Here is a 15,280-nt window from a genome sequence, read left to right on the forward strand (position 1 = left end):
ATTGGACTATTTAATCATTGAACATTAAAAGTAGCAAACCTCAACTTTGACATATCTACTATTATTACTAAATACCAATAATATCTTTATATAAAAACTCAAATATAGGCCCTCCAATTAAAAAAATCACAAATTAAAAACTAAAAAAATTTTAAAAATAAAAATAAAAAAATAATAAAGAAAAGAAAAGAAAATCCCCCCCCCCCAAAAAAAAAACTACCAAAAGATAGTAATCCCCTAAACAAAAATTGGGTGTGGGTCACCCACCAGTGGCTGATGATGAGTAAAGAACAGTGCAAATCTCTCCCTCCCCAGACAAACAGTCAGAAACATCAAAATATCATAATAACAAAAGAAAAAATAGAATAAGAAAATTCTTATTTTCATCCAGAAGATTCCAATCTCGAAGATCCCATTTCGGAAGGAGGTAGACTCTTTCCATTCCCGTTTTTCCCATTTTTGCCATTTCTTCCATTTCCAGAGCAACCAGATTTTTCTTTAGGAGATAATGGTGGACAACGTCTTTGTCCTCTTATATCTGGCAATGAATCAGCAAAAATCATTGGTTCACGATCAGTTTCATAAAACAGAAATTGATAGTCTCCATAAAACACCTTCAACACTGCAGGGTAACGAAAAGTAGACATAACCTTTACACCACAAAACTTCTTTAACTGGATTGAATCGATGTCAACGTTGAATAACTTCTTGAGTCAGATCAGGATAAAAAAAGACTCTGCTATTCTGAATCAATAATGGGGTTTGTCTTTGTCTCGGATTTTGTACTGCAAGTCGATGTATTGCTTCTCTATCCAAATAACTCAAACATCGAATTATTACCGGTCTCGGTGGTTGACCAGCTGAGGATGTTCTTCTTAAAGCTTTATGGGCTCTTTCCAATGCAAAATTCTTGCCCTAATATTTGCGGAATCCAGTCTTAAAAAAAAAGCAAAGAGGATCTTGTCCTTCTATACCTTCTGGCAAACCAACAATTTTCACAATATTCCTTCTGCTTTGATTTTCCAAATAATCTATTTTTCTTTCTTGCTCCTTCTCATGTTCTCCTAATTCTATGACTGATTTTTCCACCTTCAATACTTTTCTGTGTTAAAAGTCACTTGTTGTTTACAGTCCAAAAAAGCAGTCTGAAATTTTTTAAATTCTTCATAAGATACATCCACACGTGCCTTAACCATATTTAATTCTGAACTCATACCAGCATTCATTTGAACCTTTTCATTCATTTGAGATGTCAACAAATCCAGTCCAGGTTTTATAACAGCTGGAACAATTGTATTCAATTGCATACACTGTGATTCAGTAAAGCTCAGCTCTGCTCTCTCTGACATAGTGGCAGAACAAGGTAAGTGCAGCTCTGGCTGCAACTCAACAGAAGGCATTTAAAAAGTTTTACTGCGGGTCTGGACTCCCAGCGACGGCACCCTGACTTCCTCAGGGGTTCGCCGCTGGTCTCCCCCCCGCATCTCGTTTTTTCATCAATTCACAAAGAAAAACGATTTCTTCAGATTGAAATGCTACCTGATGCATTTCCAACAATAGAGTCGTCTTCCTGCGTGCTCCCTCCATTGAAATCAAAAGGCTTTCCAAATTGAGGTCCACTTCTTGGGAACACGCTCCTTCTTCCGGAAAACGGGTAATTCCAGCGCCATCCTTCATTTGATGAGCCCCCACAGGCGATCTTTGGGGTTTAGACAATGAAGAGATTGAGCCTGGGGCTGTATCAAGTTGTCTAAGCCCCAAATCTTCAGCACTTCGAAAATCTAACTTCTTATGAACTTAAGGTTTAGTTTTTTTTTTACCATTAGTGGCCATAGTAATTCCTTAATACTTTAAACTAAAATTTAAAAAGTTTAAACTTGAAAACAAAGGGTTAAAAAACGGGAATTTAAAAGTCTAGCCAGAGAGGTTGAGATTGCACATCTAGACTCTACGCCATCTTGCCACGCCCCCCCCCCTTTTGAATTCTTTTTCACAGCATTAATAATTTGTGATGTCTGTTCTGTTTTTAATTGCTCACTCACCCAGTTCGTAATAATGTTGCTTAGATCGATAAAGTAGACGCTCATATTGATAAGTTTGTAAAGTATTATAACGTAATTTCAACTTCATTAAAGCTTTTTTTTATCTTCTGTAACATCTTTTTGAAATTCCTTTTCCAATTCAGCAATTTGTTTCTCTAACATAAAGCTTTTTGCCACATATTGCTTCTTAACTTTCGTAGTATAACTAATAATTTGCCCTCATAAATATGCTTTCAAAGCATCCCACAATACAAAATTACTACATACTGAATTGACATTCTCAGCCAAAAACAAAGTAATCTGCTCCTTAAAAAAAGTAATAAACTCCGGTTTCTTCAATAGCATTGTATTAAACCTCCATTTGTAAGACAATTGTACTACATCTGAACTTGTATAGAAAAAACATAACATAGAATGATCCAATATAACCTGACTTTTATACTCAACCTGTAATACTCTATCCTGCAGATGTGCTGAAACCAAAACAAAATCTATTCTAGAAAAGGAATCATGTCTAGAGGAATAAAAGGAAAAGTCTTTCTCTGTAGGGTTTACTCTCCTCCAAACATCAACCAGATTCAAATCCTTCATCAAAGCTCCTATTTGTGTTGCTGCCTTTGATTTCCTTATACTTTTCGAGATCTATCCAATAAAGGATCCAAAACAGAATTAAAATCTCCCCGACCAAAATATTGGCCTGATTAAGCAATAAAAAAGCCTCCGACATAAACTGTCCATCATCTACATTAGGTGCAGAAATATTTAAGAAAATCCACGATTCAGCAAAAAATTTTACAATTAACCATCAAAACTCTCCCAGCATTTCCTTCAAACTATTCGAATTCAAATGGTAATTTCTTATGAATTAAAATCGCTACACCCTTTGCTTTAGAATTAAAAGAAGAAGGAAATACATGACCAACCCACTCTCTCTTCAATTTCAAATGTTCTTTTTCAGTCAAATGTGTTTCTTGCAAAAAAGCAATATCAACTTTCATTTTTCTTGTATAAGCCAAAACTTGTTTATGCTTAATTGGGTTATTCAACCCTGAACATTAAAAGTTGCAAAATTCAAATTAGACCTATCTTAATCTAATAATATATTCCACTACTATAAAATAATGCTCTCTTCTCATTCCCTTTAATATTCTACCCCCCCATGTAAATATTCCCAAAAAAGGGAAAAAAAACTAACAATCCCCAAAACAAACTACTAAAAAGTAATAGCTCCCTAAAATTTTGGGTGTGGTAAAACCCACTAGTGGCAGATGACTGAAGGTCTCAGTGTCATCCACACCCACCCCCCCTTCAACATTTTTGTAAGGTAATTTCTTTTGCAATTGAGCTTTTGATTTTTCATGTTTGCAGCCATTGCAATCCACCAATATTCCAAAGTCTGTAAATATTATTTTTAACAACTTTTACAAATTTTAAATTTGGGTATTAAGAAGTCTAACTGAGGGAAGTTGGAATCACACATCTTCCCACTATGCCATCTTGCCACGCCCCCCCCCCCCCACTCCAACAATCTTTTTATCATCTGCAAACTTATGAAGCCACCTGCCTACATTTTCATCTGTCATTTATTTGCAAACAGTAGGGATTCCACACTGATCCCACTCATCATACACCTCCAGCCTGAATGATAGCTTTCATCCACTACCCTCTGTCTTCTATGGTCCAGTTCTATTCTTAATTGTAGACATTATTAATTCTTCGGCTGCAGCTGTGAAGCAAATTTGCCTGTGATATCCAGGCTTTTCTTTCTCATTTTAAGTACTAGACTAATGTGCAATTTTCAAATATACAGTGCCCTCCATAATGTTTTTGACAAAGCCACTTTTTTCCTTTATTTGTCCATGTGCTCCACAGTTTCAATTTGTGATCGAACAATTCATGTGAATAAAGTGCACACTCCAGATTTTATTCAAGATTATTTATATACGTTTTGGTTTGACCATGTGGAATTTACAGCACTTTTTATACGTCGTCCTGTTATTTCAGGTTACCATAATGTTTGGGACATAGCAATGGTATGTATATTAATATAGTCATGTTTCGTACATTGCATATTAGTGACATGCAATGACTGCTTGAAGCCTGTGATTCAATTGAGTACATTTACAGGGAACACTGCTTTTGGAGGACAGCAGCAATCAAAGACCCACACCACCTAGCACTTGCTCTGTTCTTGCTGCTGGAAAGGGGTATAGGTGCCACAAGACTCGCTCCACCAGGTTCAGGAACAGCTGCTACCCCTCCACCATCAACGACAATCTCAATCAGAAGCTCCTTTTCCACTGGCATCCCAGTTAATTGGCTGTGTAGTGTCCTGGGATAGGAAGCCCTTTATGCAGTTTCCACTAGGACACTAATTGCTTTTTCAATGAACGCACTCATCCCCGGAGATGAGTTCTACATACCCCTGTTACATTTTTGAACAGTGGGAGTAAACCGGAGCCCTTGGGGAAAACCCATGCAGACAAGGGAAGAATATACAAACTCCTTACAGACAGTGCTGGATTTGACCCCCCCCAACCCCCCCCCCCCCCCCCCCGAGTTCTGATTGCTGGCACTGAAAGCATTGCTCTAACCACTATGGCAACCATGCTGCCCAAATTAACTGGTGGTTTGCAACTTGCAGTGTAGCCTCTATTACTGCTCATGAAATTTCTGATGACAGTAGTCACTGACACATCCACACCTGCCTCAAGAGTGTTTCTGATTTGTTGGTCAGGAATTTGTTTTTTTTTTCTTCATTATGATGAGAATTCTTCTCTCATCAGCAGTGGAGATCTTCCTTGCCTTAGCATTCCCTTTGTGAGAACTGAGCTCACCAGTACACTCTTCTTAATGATGTTCCAAATAGTTGATTTTACTAATCCAAAGGTGTGGGTGACGTCTCTTACTTTTATTCTTGTATTTCAGCCTCCTAATAACTTATTTGACTTGCATTGGCACAACTCTGGTCTTCATGTTGAAAAATGACAACTACAGACTTCAAAGGTGATCAAAAGCTTAGAAGCAAACTTTGCTCTCTTATACCTGCACCAGTGAAGCAATTAGAAATACCGGAATACTTATAAACACCTGTGAAGCTAAATATTATAGTGCCCTGAAATGGGGCAAATATGTACAAAAAGTGCTGCAATTTCTACACGGTCAAACCAAAAGTAAACAAATAACCTTGAATAAAATCTGGAATGTACACTTTAATCACAAGTAAATTCTTTGATTAGAAATTGAAAACTGCTGCACGGGGCAAATAAAGAAAAAAAATGTTTTTGTCCCAAACATCATGGAGGGGACTGTATGGGAAAATGCCTGAAAAGACACATTTGACAGACTATAATGAAAACATTTGCAATGTGCTCACTTTTCCTTCAAAACTCTTGAATGGAAACTTTTTGCTCCTAATTATTTGTTGTTCAGAAATGCCAATTTTGATGTTGTTAATATTAATGAGGCAGTTTACTATTAGTGTCTGTGAAATATATGGAAAAAGTGAGTCGATCTTTCTTTTCAACTGTTTATTTAAAAAATAATGGTAAATGGGAAAATACTTGATTTGGTCATCTGGCACACATTTTCTCCAGTATCTCTTCCTTTGTTCTTTCTCCAGTTGCCACATCTCATAATTTTGCCTGTACACTGTAAAGACTTTTGGACTTTAATTGCTTGATGCAAAATGGAGGATTGGTCATAATCTGAAAATAACCCTGCCAGCTTTGATATTTTGTCCTTTGTTATGCATTAGTGTTGCTTGTAAATGCTAGCAATGAACTGTACAAGCTGTGAATCCTGAAAAATGAACTATAAAAAGCATAGCTGTCTGATGTGTGCCTCAATAATTTAACATGTATTTTTCTTCAAATATGCAGGGTAATTTTTTTGACGAGTTCCAGATTGAAGGTGTATCAGCAGAGTATAATGAAATTTATCTGGAACTCACACCTGAAAATCTTTCAAGGTCTTTGAAAACATCCCAGAATGCTAAAGCTGTGAAAATAAAGTTGACCATGAAACATTGTCCATGCATTACCATTGCTGTAGAACTGGTAAGACCTTTGAAGATTTATAATACCACCAGTTTTCATTGGGTGACACAGTGAATTTTTTTTATTTTAAAATATTTTTTATATTGTATTTTTATCCTTTAGTCATCAGGATTTATCCTTTCTACATCATTTATAGTTTAGCCCATTGATAATTGAATTGTACAAAGCAGAATTTCCCATGTGGCTCTGTCAATGTTTTATGAGAATGGCTTGATGATATGCACCATGGAGGTGATAAGCAATGAAATTCAAGCTTTAAAGGAACTGGATAAGTACTCAATGCCCCAGAGTTACAGATAATATTTTTAAAAGTTTTGGAGAAATGGCTGGATGGCTTTGAGTTTGTCAAATGTTTTCAGGAAAGTTTTCTAATTCATTATTAAGGGGTACCAACTAGAGAGTGCATTACTGGATCTCCTATTAGGAAATAAGTCAGCTCAGGTGACAGAAGAGCAACATTTTGGCTCCAGTGATCATAATGCTATTTTCTTTTCTTTGGCTTGGCTTCGCGGACGAAGATTTATGGAGGGGGTAAAAAGTCCACGTCAGCTGCAGGCTCGTTTGTGGCTGACAAGTCCGATGCGGGACAGGCAGACACGATTGCAGCGGTTGCAGGGGAAAATTTGTTGGTTGGGGTTGGGTGTTGGGTTTTTCCTCCTTTGCCTTTTGTCAGTGAGGTGGGCTCTGCGGTCTTCTTCAAAGGAGGTTGCTGCCCGCCAAACTGTGAGGCGCCAAGATGCACGGTTTGAGGCGTTATCAGCCCACTGGCGGTGGTCAATGTGGCAGGCACCAAGAGATTTCTTTAGGCAGTCCTTGTACCTTTTCTTTGGTGCACCTCTGTCACGGTGGCCAGTGGAGAGCTCGCCATATAACACGATCTTGGGAATGCGATGGTCCTCCATTCTGGAGACGTGACCCATCCAGCGCAGCTGGATCTTCAGCAGCGTGGACTCGATGCTGTCGACCTCTGCCATCTCGAGTACTTCGACGTTAGGGATGTAAGCGCTCCAATGGATGTTGAGGATGGAGCGGAGACAACGCTGGTGGAAGCGTTCTAGGAGCCGTAGGTGGTGCCAGTAGAGGACCCATGATTCAGAGCCGAACAAGAGTGTGGGTATGACAACGGCTCTGTATACGCTTATCTTTGTGAGGTTTTTCAGTTGGTTGTTTTTCCAGACTCTTTTGTGTAGTCTTCCAAAGGCGCTATTTGCCTTGGCGAGTCTGTTGTCTATCTCATTGTCGATCCTTGCATCTGATGAAATGGTGCAGCCGAGATAGGTAAACTGGTTGACCGTTTTGAGTTTTGTGTGCCCGATGGAGATGTGGGGGGGCTGGTAGTCATGGTGGGGAGCTGGCTGATGGAGGACCTCAGTTTTCTTCAGGCTGACTTCCAGGCCAAACATAATGCTATTAGTTTCAAGTTAATTATGGAGAAGGAGGGATCTGGGCCTCGGGTTGAGATTTTAAATTTGGAGAAAGGCCAATTTTGAGGATATGAGGAACGATCTAGAATGCGTGGATTGGGATAAATTGTTTTCTGGCAAGGAAGTATGAGGTAAGTGGAAAAGCTTCAAAGGTATAATTTTGAGATTATATTCCTGTTGGAATTTAAGGCAAAATTAATAGGCATGGGGAACCTTGGTTTTATGGGGATCTGGTTTGGAAGAAGAGAGAGGAGTATAGCAGTTATAGGCAACCTGGAGCAAATGAAGGTCTTGAGGGGTATGAAAAATGCAAAAAAAAAATTTCAAGAAAGAAATCAAGAAGGCTAAAAGAAGACGAGGCTGCTTTGGCAACAGTGAAGGAAAATCCAAAGGGTTTCTACAGGAATATTAAGAGCAAAAGGATAGTCAGGGACAAATAAATCAGAGTGGTCAGCTATGTATGAAGCTAAAAGAGATGGGAGAGTGCTTAAATGGATTTTTTGCATTAATATTTACTCAGAAAACTAGTACAGAGTCACAGGAATTTAGGAAAATAAAGGAGCAAGGTCATGGAATCTATACAGATAAAAGAGGAGGTGGAGCTAGCTGTCTAAAAGCAAATAAGTGTTGATAAATCCCCAGGATCCGACAAACTATTTCTTCGGACCTTGAGGGAGTCTAGTGTAGAAATTGAAGGGTCTCTGGCAGAAATATTTAAAAGGTCCTTAGCCATGTGTGAGGTGCTGGAGGATTGGAGGGTAGCTCATGTTATATATAAAAAAGGCTCCAAAAGTAATTCTGTAAATTATTAGCTGCAATCATGACATCAGTAGCAGGCAAATTATTGGAAGGTATTTCAAGAGATCAGATGTACAAATATTTGGATAGCCGGGACTGATTAGAGATAGTCAACATGACTTTGTGCATGCTACCAAGTGTTTAATCAATCTTGTAGAGTTTTTAGAGGAGGTTGGCAGGAAAGTTGATGAAGAAAAGGGTGTGGGTGTTGTCTGCATGGACTTCAGTAATGTCTCAGACAAAGACCCACATGGGAGTCTAGTCAGGAAGGTTCAGAAGCATAGCATTCATGGTGAAGTAGTCAGATGGATTTGACATTGGCTATATGAGAGAAACCAGAGAATAATGGTGGATTATTGCTTCTCAGACTGGAGGTCTAAGGGATCAGTGTTGGGTCCATTGTTGTTTGTCATTGATATCAATGAAGTGAATGATAATGTGGTAAAATTGCTGCTGACACAAAAATTGTAGGCGTTGTGGACCACGAGGAAGGTTTTCAAAGCTCGCAGAGGGATCTGGACTATCTGGAAAAATGGCAGATGGAATTTAATGCACACGGGTGAGATGTTAAATTTTGGAATGACAAACCAAGAAAGGACATGCATGGTAAATGGTAGGGCACTGAGGAGTATGGTAGAACAGGGGAATGTGGGAATACAGATGCATCATTCCCTAAAAATGGTATCCCAGGGAGATAGTCTTGTAAAGAGAGCTTTTGATATATTGGCTTTCATAAATCAAAGTATGGAGTAGGAATTGAGATGTTATGGTAAAGTTGTGCAAAACATTGGTGAGGCCAAATTTGGAGTATTGTGTGCAGTTTTGGTACAGAAAATACATCAATAAGAGATGTTGCCTGGGCTTCTGAAACTGAGTTATAAGGAAAGGTTAAACAGATTAGGACTTTATTCCCTGGAGCATAGAAGAATGAGGGGAGATTTGATAAAAGCATTTATAATTATGAGTGATATAGACACAGTAAATGTAGGTAGGTTTTTTCCGCTGCAGGTAAGTGAGATATAAACCAGAGGACGTGGGTTAATGGTGGTGGGGGAAAGATTTGGGGGAAATGTGAAGGGGAACTTCTTCACACAGAGGATGGTGGGAGTATGAACGAGCTGCCAGCTAAAGTGGTGAATGTGGGCTCGATTTTAACATTTAAGAAGAATTTGGACAGATACATGGATGAGAGGGGTATGGAGGGCAATGGACTGGTTGCGGGTCATTGGGACAAGGCTGAAAAATAGTTCAGCACAGACTAAAAGGGCCTGTTTCTTTGCTGTAATGTTCTTTGATTCTATCGTGAATGGAAATTAAAACAGAAAGAAAGCATAAGTCAGTATATAATCTGCAAATCTGGGATCGTGGATTTATTCCTCCCATAATGCATGTGATTTCATTTTGGTTAAAAAGTATGAACCAATTAGTTAATTGGTTAAACAGAAAAGTAATTTTCAGTTGTAGAATGCCATACACAGACTATTGTCAGTAACACAATGATACATAATTGCTGTTTTGATTATTTGAAGGAAATGTTAAAACATATAACTTGCATCATAATTTGCAGCCATCCCTCTCCAGCCATAGTCGGATTGTGACACATGACATTCCTGTCAGCATTATTCCCAGGAAACTCTGGAATGATTTTGAAGAACCCTGTGTTCCAGATTTTGATGTAAGTAATAGTGTACATTTTTCTTTGTTTATTTTTCATTTTCTAAAAATATGCCCCATTCTTAAATGTATTTCATCTGAATAATAAATGTTACTTGTTACATAGCTGGAAGGTGGTTTATTACTCACACTAGATTTTTTATTTGGTCCATTTTATTTTTAAATTATGTTTCTTTTTAAATGTGGACATTTCAGTAAGGACAGCAATAATGTTGTTTCCTAATTGGACTTGAGAAGGTGATAGTCATCCACCTTCTGGAGCAACTGCAGTGCTTCTGTTGAAAATACTCTCACAATGCCATTAGGTAGAGAGTTTCAGAATTTGAATCTAGCAACGATGAAGGTATCCAAGCCAGGAAGATGTGACTGGGAGGAGAACATGAAAGTGTTGGCTTTCTGTTGTCAAGAAAGTCATGTTTTGGGAGGAGTCACGCGATGGAGTAGTGGCCGGACGGTGAACTCCAGCCCTCTCCAGAAAAGTCGGGAAAAACAAGAGAAAACACAAAGGCACAGAAATAAAAGTTACAGAAAAGTGAGTATAAAGGTGGAAAGAAGATGGCGACAAAAAAAGAAAAGTCGAAAGCAACGGTAAGAAGAGAGGAAGAGAAGACAAAGGAGGAAAAAGGTGAAGGCCTTACCTGTCCGAAGAGGCCCGCTGCGGAGAGAGAAACCCGCTCCCTCAGGTCGGTAAATAATGGACTACAAAAATGGCTCGCAGAGCCGAACAAAAGTGCGCAACCGCGCATGCGCGAAGTTTCGCGCATGCGCGATGCGAATGAAAAAAAACACACCGACGGGAGGGGGGACCAGCTGGGGAGTCGATCTCCACAGCCGGCAACGACAGCTGCAGAACACCTGCAGCAAGAAGAGACCACAGAAGACAATAGAAACAAGATAGAAGAGGAGGAAAGGGCAGCAAAGAAACAACAGATGGCCAACCCAGAGGAAGAAGAAGAGGAAGAGTATGGTGAAATAGAAGAAGAAAAGAGAGGCAAGGTAAAGGATATACTTGCTCTTATTAGAGGATACATGGAATCATTTAGAGAATGGCAAACACAGGAATTTAAGGATTTAAGAAAAAGAATAAACAACACAGAAGAGAAAATAAATAAAATGGAGATGACCTTAACAGAAATGGGAAAGAAAATGGACAAGATGGAAGAGCGGGCAGTAGCAGCAGAAATGGAGGTAGAAGACTTAAAAAAGAAATTGGAGGAATCTAATAAAAAAACTAAAGAGACACAAGAACTACTAGCTCAAAAAATAGATACAATGGAAAACCATAACAGAAGAAATAACATAAAGATAGTGGGCCTTAAGGAAGATGAAGAAGGCAAGAATATGAGGGAGTTTATAAAAGAGTGGATCCCTAAGACCCTAGGATGTCCAGAACTACAGCATGAAATGGAAATAGAAAGGGCACATAGAGTATTGGCCTCTAAACCACAACCACAACAAAAACCAAGATCTATTGTAGTAAAATTCCTAAGATATACTACAAGAGAAAAGGTACTGGAGAAGACAATGGAAAAAGTAAGAGAGGGCAACAAACCACTGGAGTATAAAGGGCAAAAAATCTTCATTTATCCAGATATAAGTTTTGAACTCCTAAAGAAGAGAAAAGAGTTCAATACAGCAAAGGCGATTTTATGGAAGAAAGGGTATAAATTTATACTAAAGCATCCAGCGGTATTGAAAATATTTATTCCAGGACAACAAAACAGACTATTCGCGGATCCAGAAGAAGCACGAAAATTTGCAGAACAATTACAAAAATAGACTGAGGGAGGAAGACGGGTAATGAGAGTTAAAATGATCACGACTGATATGTATGTGGGTAAAGACAAAAATAGACTGAGGGATGAAGACGGGTAATGAGAGTAAAAATGATCACGATTGATATGTATGCAGGTAAAGAGGTATAAGAGTGAATAGAGACAATGAGCATACATGAATGTATCTGTACTTAGAGGAAAATATGGATAGTATAGACAAGAATTAATAAGGGAAGGTAATGGAATAGAGAGAATAAGGAGGGAATTAAAAGAGGGACCTTTGTGACATATGAAAAGTGAAATCTTTTCTGGGGGAGGCGGGGTGGGGGGAAATAGCGGTCACTGCAAAATCAGTTGACGCTTGCGAGTGGATTCGCAAATCCAAATGGAGAGGGGAGATGTGGTTGTCCGACAAGGGATAAAGGACAACTCAGGAGGTGAAGGGGAGATTGGGGATAAATAAGATAGAAATAGGAGAATAAGGAAAATGTTAGATGTTGTAGGAATGTTGTCTTATAAAGAGTTGAAAATAAGAAAACAGAAATGGAAAAGGAGGAAAGGTAATGATGGAAAAACGGAAAGAGAAGATAAACAAAATATAAAAGGGCTACGCTGAACTATATGTCTTTAAATATTAATGGAATACATAACCAAATTAAAAGGAAGAAACTACCAAATTTAAATGAATAAATGTATTCCATTAGAAAAAATAACATATTGGTTAAGAAATAACATTGAAATATTCGAACAAGTATAGGAGCCTTACATTAAATACAATAGCAAAAACCTACCGGGGACAAACATTACCTAAGTTGATGGAAGGAGAAGGAAAGAAAAGAATGGACTCAGTAGAATTTCTGGTGTAATTTGGTTGAATGACAACATTGTCTGACTGGCTTAATGCAACCTAGATTGTATACCTAAAATGGATGAGAGGGGGGGGTGGGGGGGTGGTTTGGGAGGAAAGGGGGGGGGGGGAGAAAAAGTCACTGTATATGTGTGAAAAGAAATAGTGTATATCATGGCTAATGTGATTTATGGTGTGAAAAATAAAAAAATTTAAAAAAAAAAAAAAAAAAAAAAAAAAAAGAAAGTCATGTTTTGGTAGTAAAGATGACAGTTTAAGAGAAGGCCGTTGATGTATTCGAGATGCATAGCTGAAATACATTTAATACTGGTAGCTAATATTTGTTGCAGCTGTGATGCATTTGTAATGGGGGAAAATGGAACATTTAGGCCAGGGTAGAATATTAAATATGTTGCACTTGAGCATTCTTTGAGCTGCACTCATCCGGACAAGTGTCCATCAGATACTTGACATGCTTTGTAACTGGAATAAATTGTTTGAATATATAATCCAGAAGTTTCTATTTTGAATCTTTGCATAATTCCAAATTTGATGACTCAATTTTCCCTAAAATATGCCCACTGCTCCAGTGTTCATTCACATTGAAGTAGATATTCTTGAAATGAAAGAAAATTTGACAAAACCGATTATATTGAGTACCTATCTGATGTGGAATTGTACATTTTGTATTTTTTTTAAGAAAAATTGAGCCGAGTAAACCATTTACCCTCGCAAGCCTGTTCCATATTCAGCTGGTTCTGTGCTTTGACCCATTTTGCTTTTCTTCACTCTGTGTACTTTTGCTCTAGCCTGGCAAGATCTCCTTGAAGCCTGAATATAGAAATTATAACAATAAAATGGGAGGAATATTTAAAACTTACTTTGATCTTTGTGTAAAAAGGAATATTAGAACTGAGGTGATTCTTGAAATGTTTGATAATGAGAGTGGTGAGTTCATGGGAAATTTTAATAAATTAAAGGAAGACAAAACCCCAGGGAGTGATCAAATATATCCTTTGATCCTGATTGACTAAATTACACTGTCCACAGAAATTCATTTCTTGATTTGATATCTGGAAGTATATCAGTTAAGCTCAGAGAGTGGCTTTTCAATAAATGAGAAAATGCCATTCTGAGCAATGATAATAATGGCAATGACTTTATTGTCATATACATTGTACAGTGTATTTCTCACATAATTTACTGCAACTAAACTTCATAAAAACCCCACAAAAACTTACATTAATTAAAAAATGAGATAATATCAAACAAAAGTGAAATGGAAAACTAATGTTCACTTAGATTTGTAGATAATTGGGCAACATTCCAGGGAAAGTGGGAACTATTCCGGTGGGATGGTTTACATCTGAACAGGAAAGGGACAAATATTCTTGCAGGTCGGTTTGCTAGTGTGGCTCTGATGGGTTTAAACTAGATATGAAGGGGGAAGGGAACCAGAGTGGAAGAATAGACATTGGTGAGAAGGATGAAAATGAAGATAAAGAAGTTGTATGAACCATCAGTAATCAACAGAGAGAAAGAGGATTTCTTAAATATATTTATTTCAATGCTAGGAGCATTGCGAGAAAAGTAGATGAGCTTAAAGTATGGATAGATACTTGGAATTATGATGTGGTAGCCATTAGTGAAACATGGCTTTACCAGAATTTCGTTGCATCAGGTGTGATAGAATAGGGGGCTCTAGAGGGGGAGTTATTGCATTGCTTGTTAGAGAGAGGATTACAGCAGTGCTTTGGAAGGATAGATTAGAGGGCTCGTCTAGAGAAGCACTGTGGGTGGAATTGAGGAGAGGGAAAGAAATGGTAACACATGAGGGTGTATTATAGACCACCAAATGAAGATGGAACTGGAGGAACAAATTTGTAAGGAAATAGCAGATATTTATAGTAAGCACCAAGTTGCAATTGTGGGAGATTTTAACTTTCCACATATTGACTGGGATGCCCATACTGTAAATGGGCTGGATGGTTTTTAGTTTGTTAAATGCATGCAGAATGAATTTCTACATCAATATATAGAGGTAGCAACTAGAGAAGGGGCTATGATCAATCTGCTATTAGGAAATGAGATGGGTCAGGTGATGGACGTGTGTTTTGGGGAACACTTTGGGTCCAGTGATCACAATACTATTGGTTTCAAAATAATTATGGTGAAAGATAGGTCTTGACCGAGGGTTGAGATTTTTGATTGGAGAAAGTCTAATTTTGAGGAGATAAGAATGGATTTGGAAGGTGTGGACTGGGATAAATTGTTTTGTGGGAAAGTTGTAGAAGGAAAATAGAGGGCATTCAAAGGTGAAATTTTAAGGGTACAGAAATGTACCTGTTAGGATGAAAGGAAAGGTTAAAAGTTTTAGGGATCCTTGGTTTTCAAGATTATTAGAAATATGGTTCAGAAAAAGAGAGAGGTGTACAAAAGGTATAGACAGCATGAAGTAAATGAGGTATTAGAGTAATGTAAAAAAATGTAAAATGATCCCTAAGATGGAAATTAGAAAGGATAAGAGGAGCTATGAGGTTGCTTTGTCAAGTAAGATGAAAATAAATCCAAAGGGTTTCTAAAGATATATTAGGAGCAAAAGGATAGTGATGGATAAATTTGGTCCCTGTGTGATGAGAATGGATGGCTATGCGGAGAGCCA

At 38.0% G+C, this 15,280-nt stretch overlaps 1 protein-coding gene across 2 annotated transcripts in view; it reads left to right on the plus strand.

Annotated features, from left to right (window-relative positions):
• The window catches only part of hus1 (HUS1 checkpoint clamp component), a 52,406-nt gene that overhangs the window by 19,506 nt on the left and 17,620 nt on the right, over nt 1-15,280 (plus strand). For both annotated transcript variants that reach the window (XM_069912290.1, XM_069912297.1), the window contains exons 3-4: nt 5,924-6,100; nt 9,890-9,997. In XM_069912290.1, the coding sequence (XP_069768391.1) occupies nt 5,924-6,100; nt 9,890-9,997 (285 nt within the window). The remainder of the gene's footprint in view (nt 1-5,923; nt 6,101-9,889; nt 9,998-15,280) is intronic.

This window comes from Narcine bancroftii, chromosome 1, assembly GCF_036971445.1.
Source record: "Narcine bancroftii isolate sNarBan1 chromosome 1, sNarBan1.hap1, whole genome shotgun sequence".
Lineage (NCBI taxonomy): Eukaryota > Metazoa > Chordata > Chondrichthyes > Torpediniformes > Narcinidae > Narcine > Narcine bancroftii.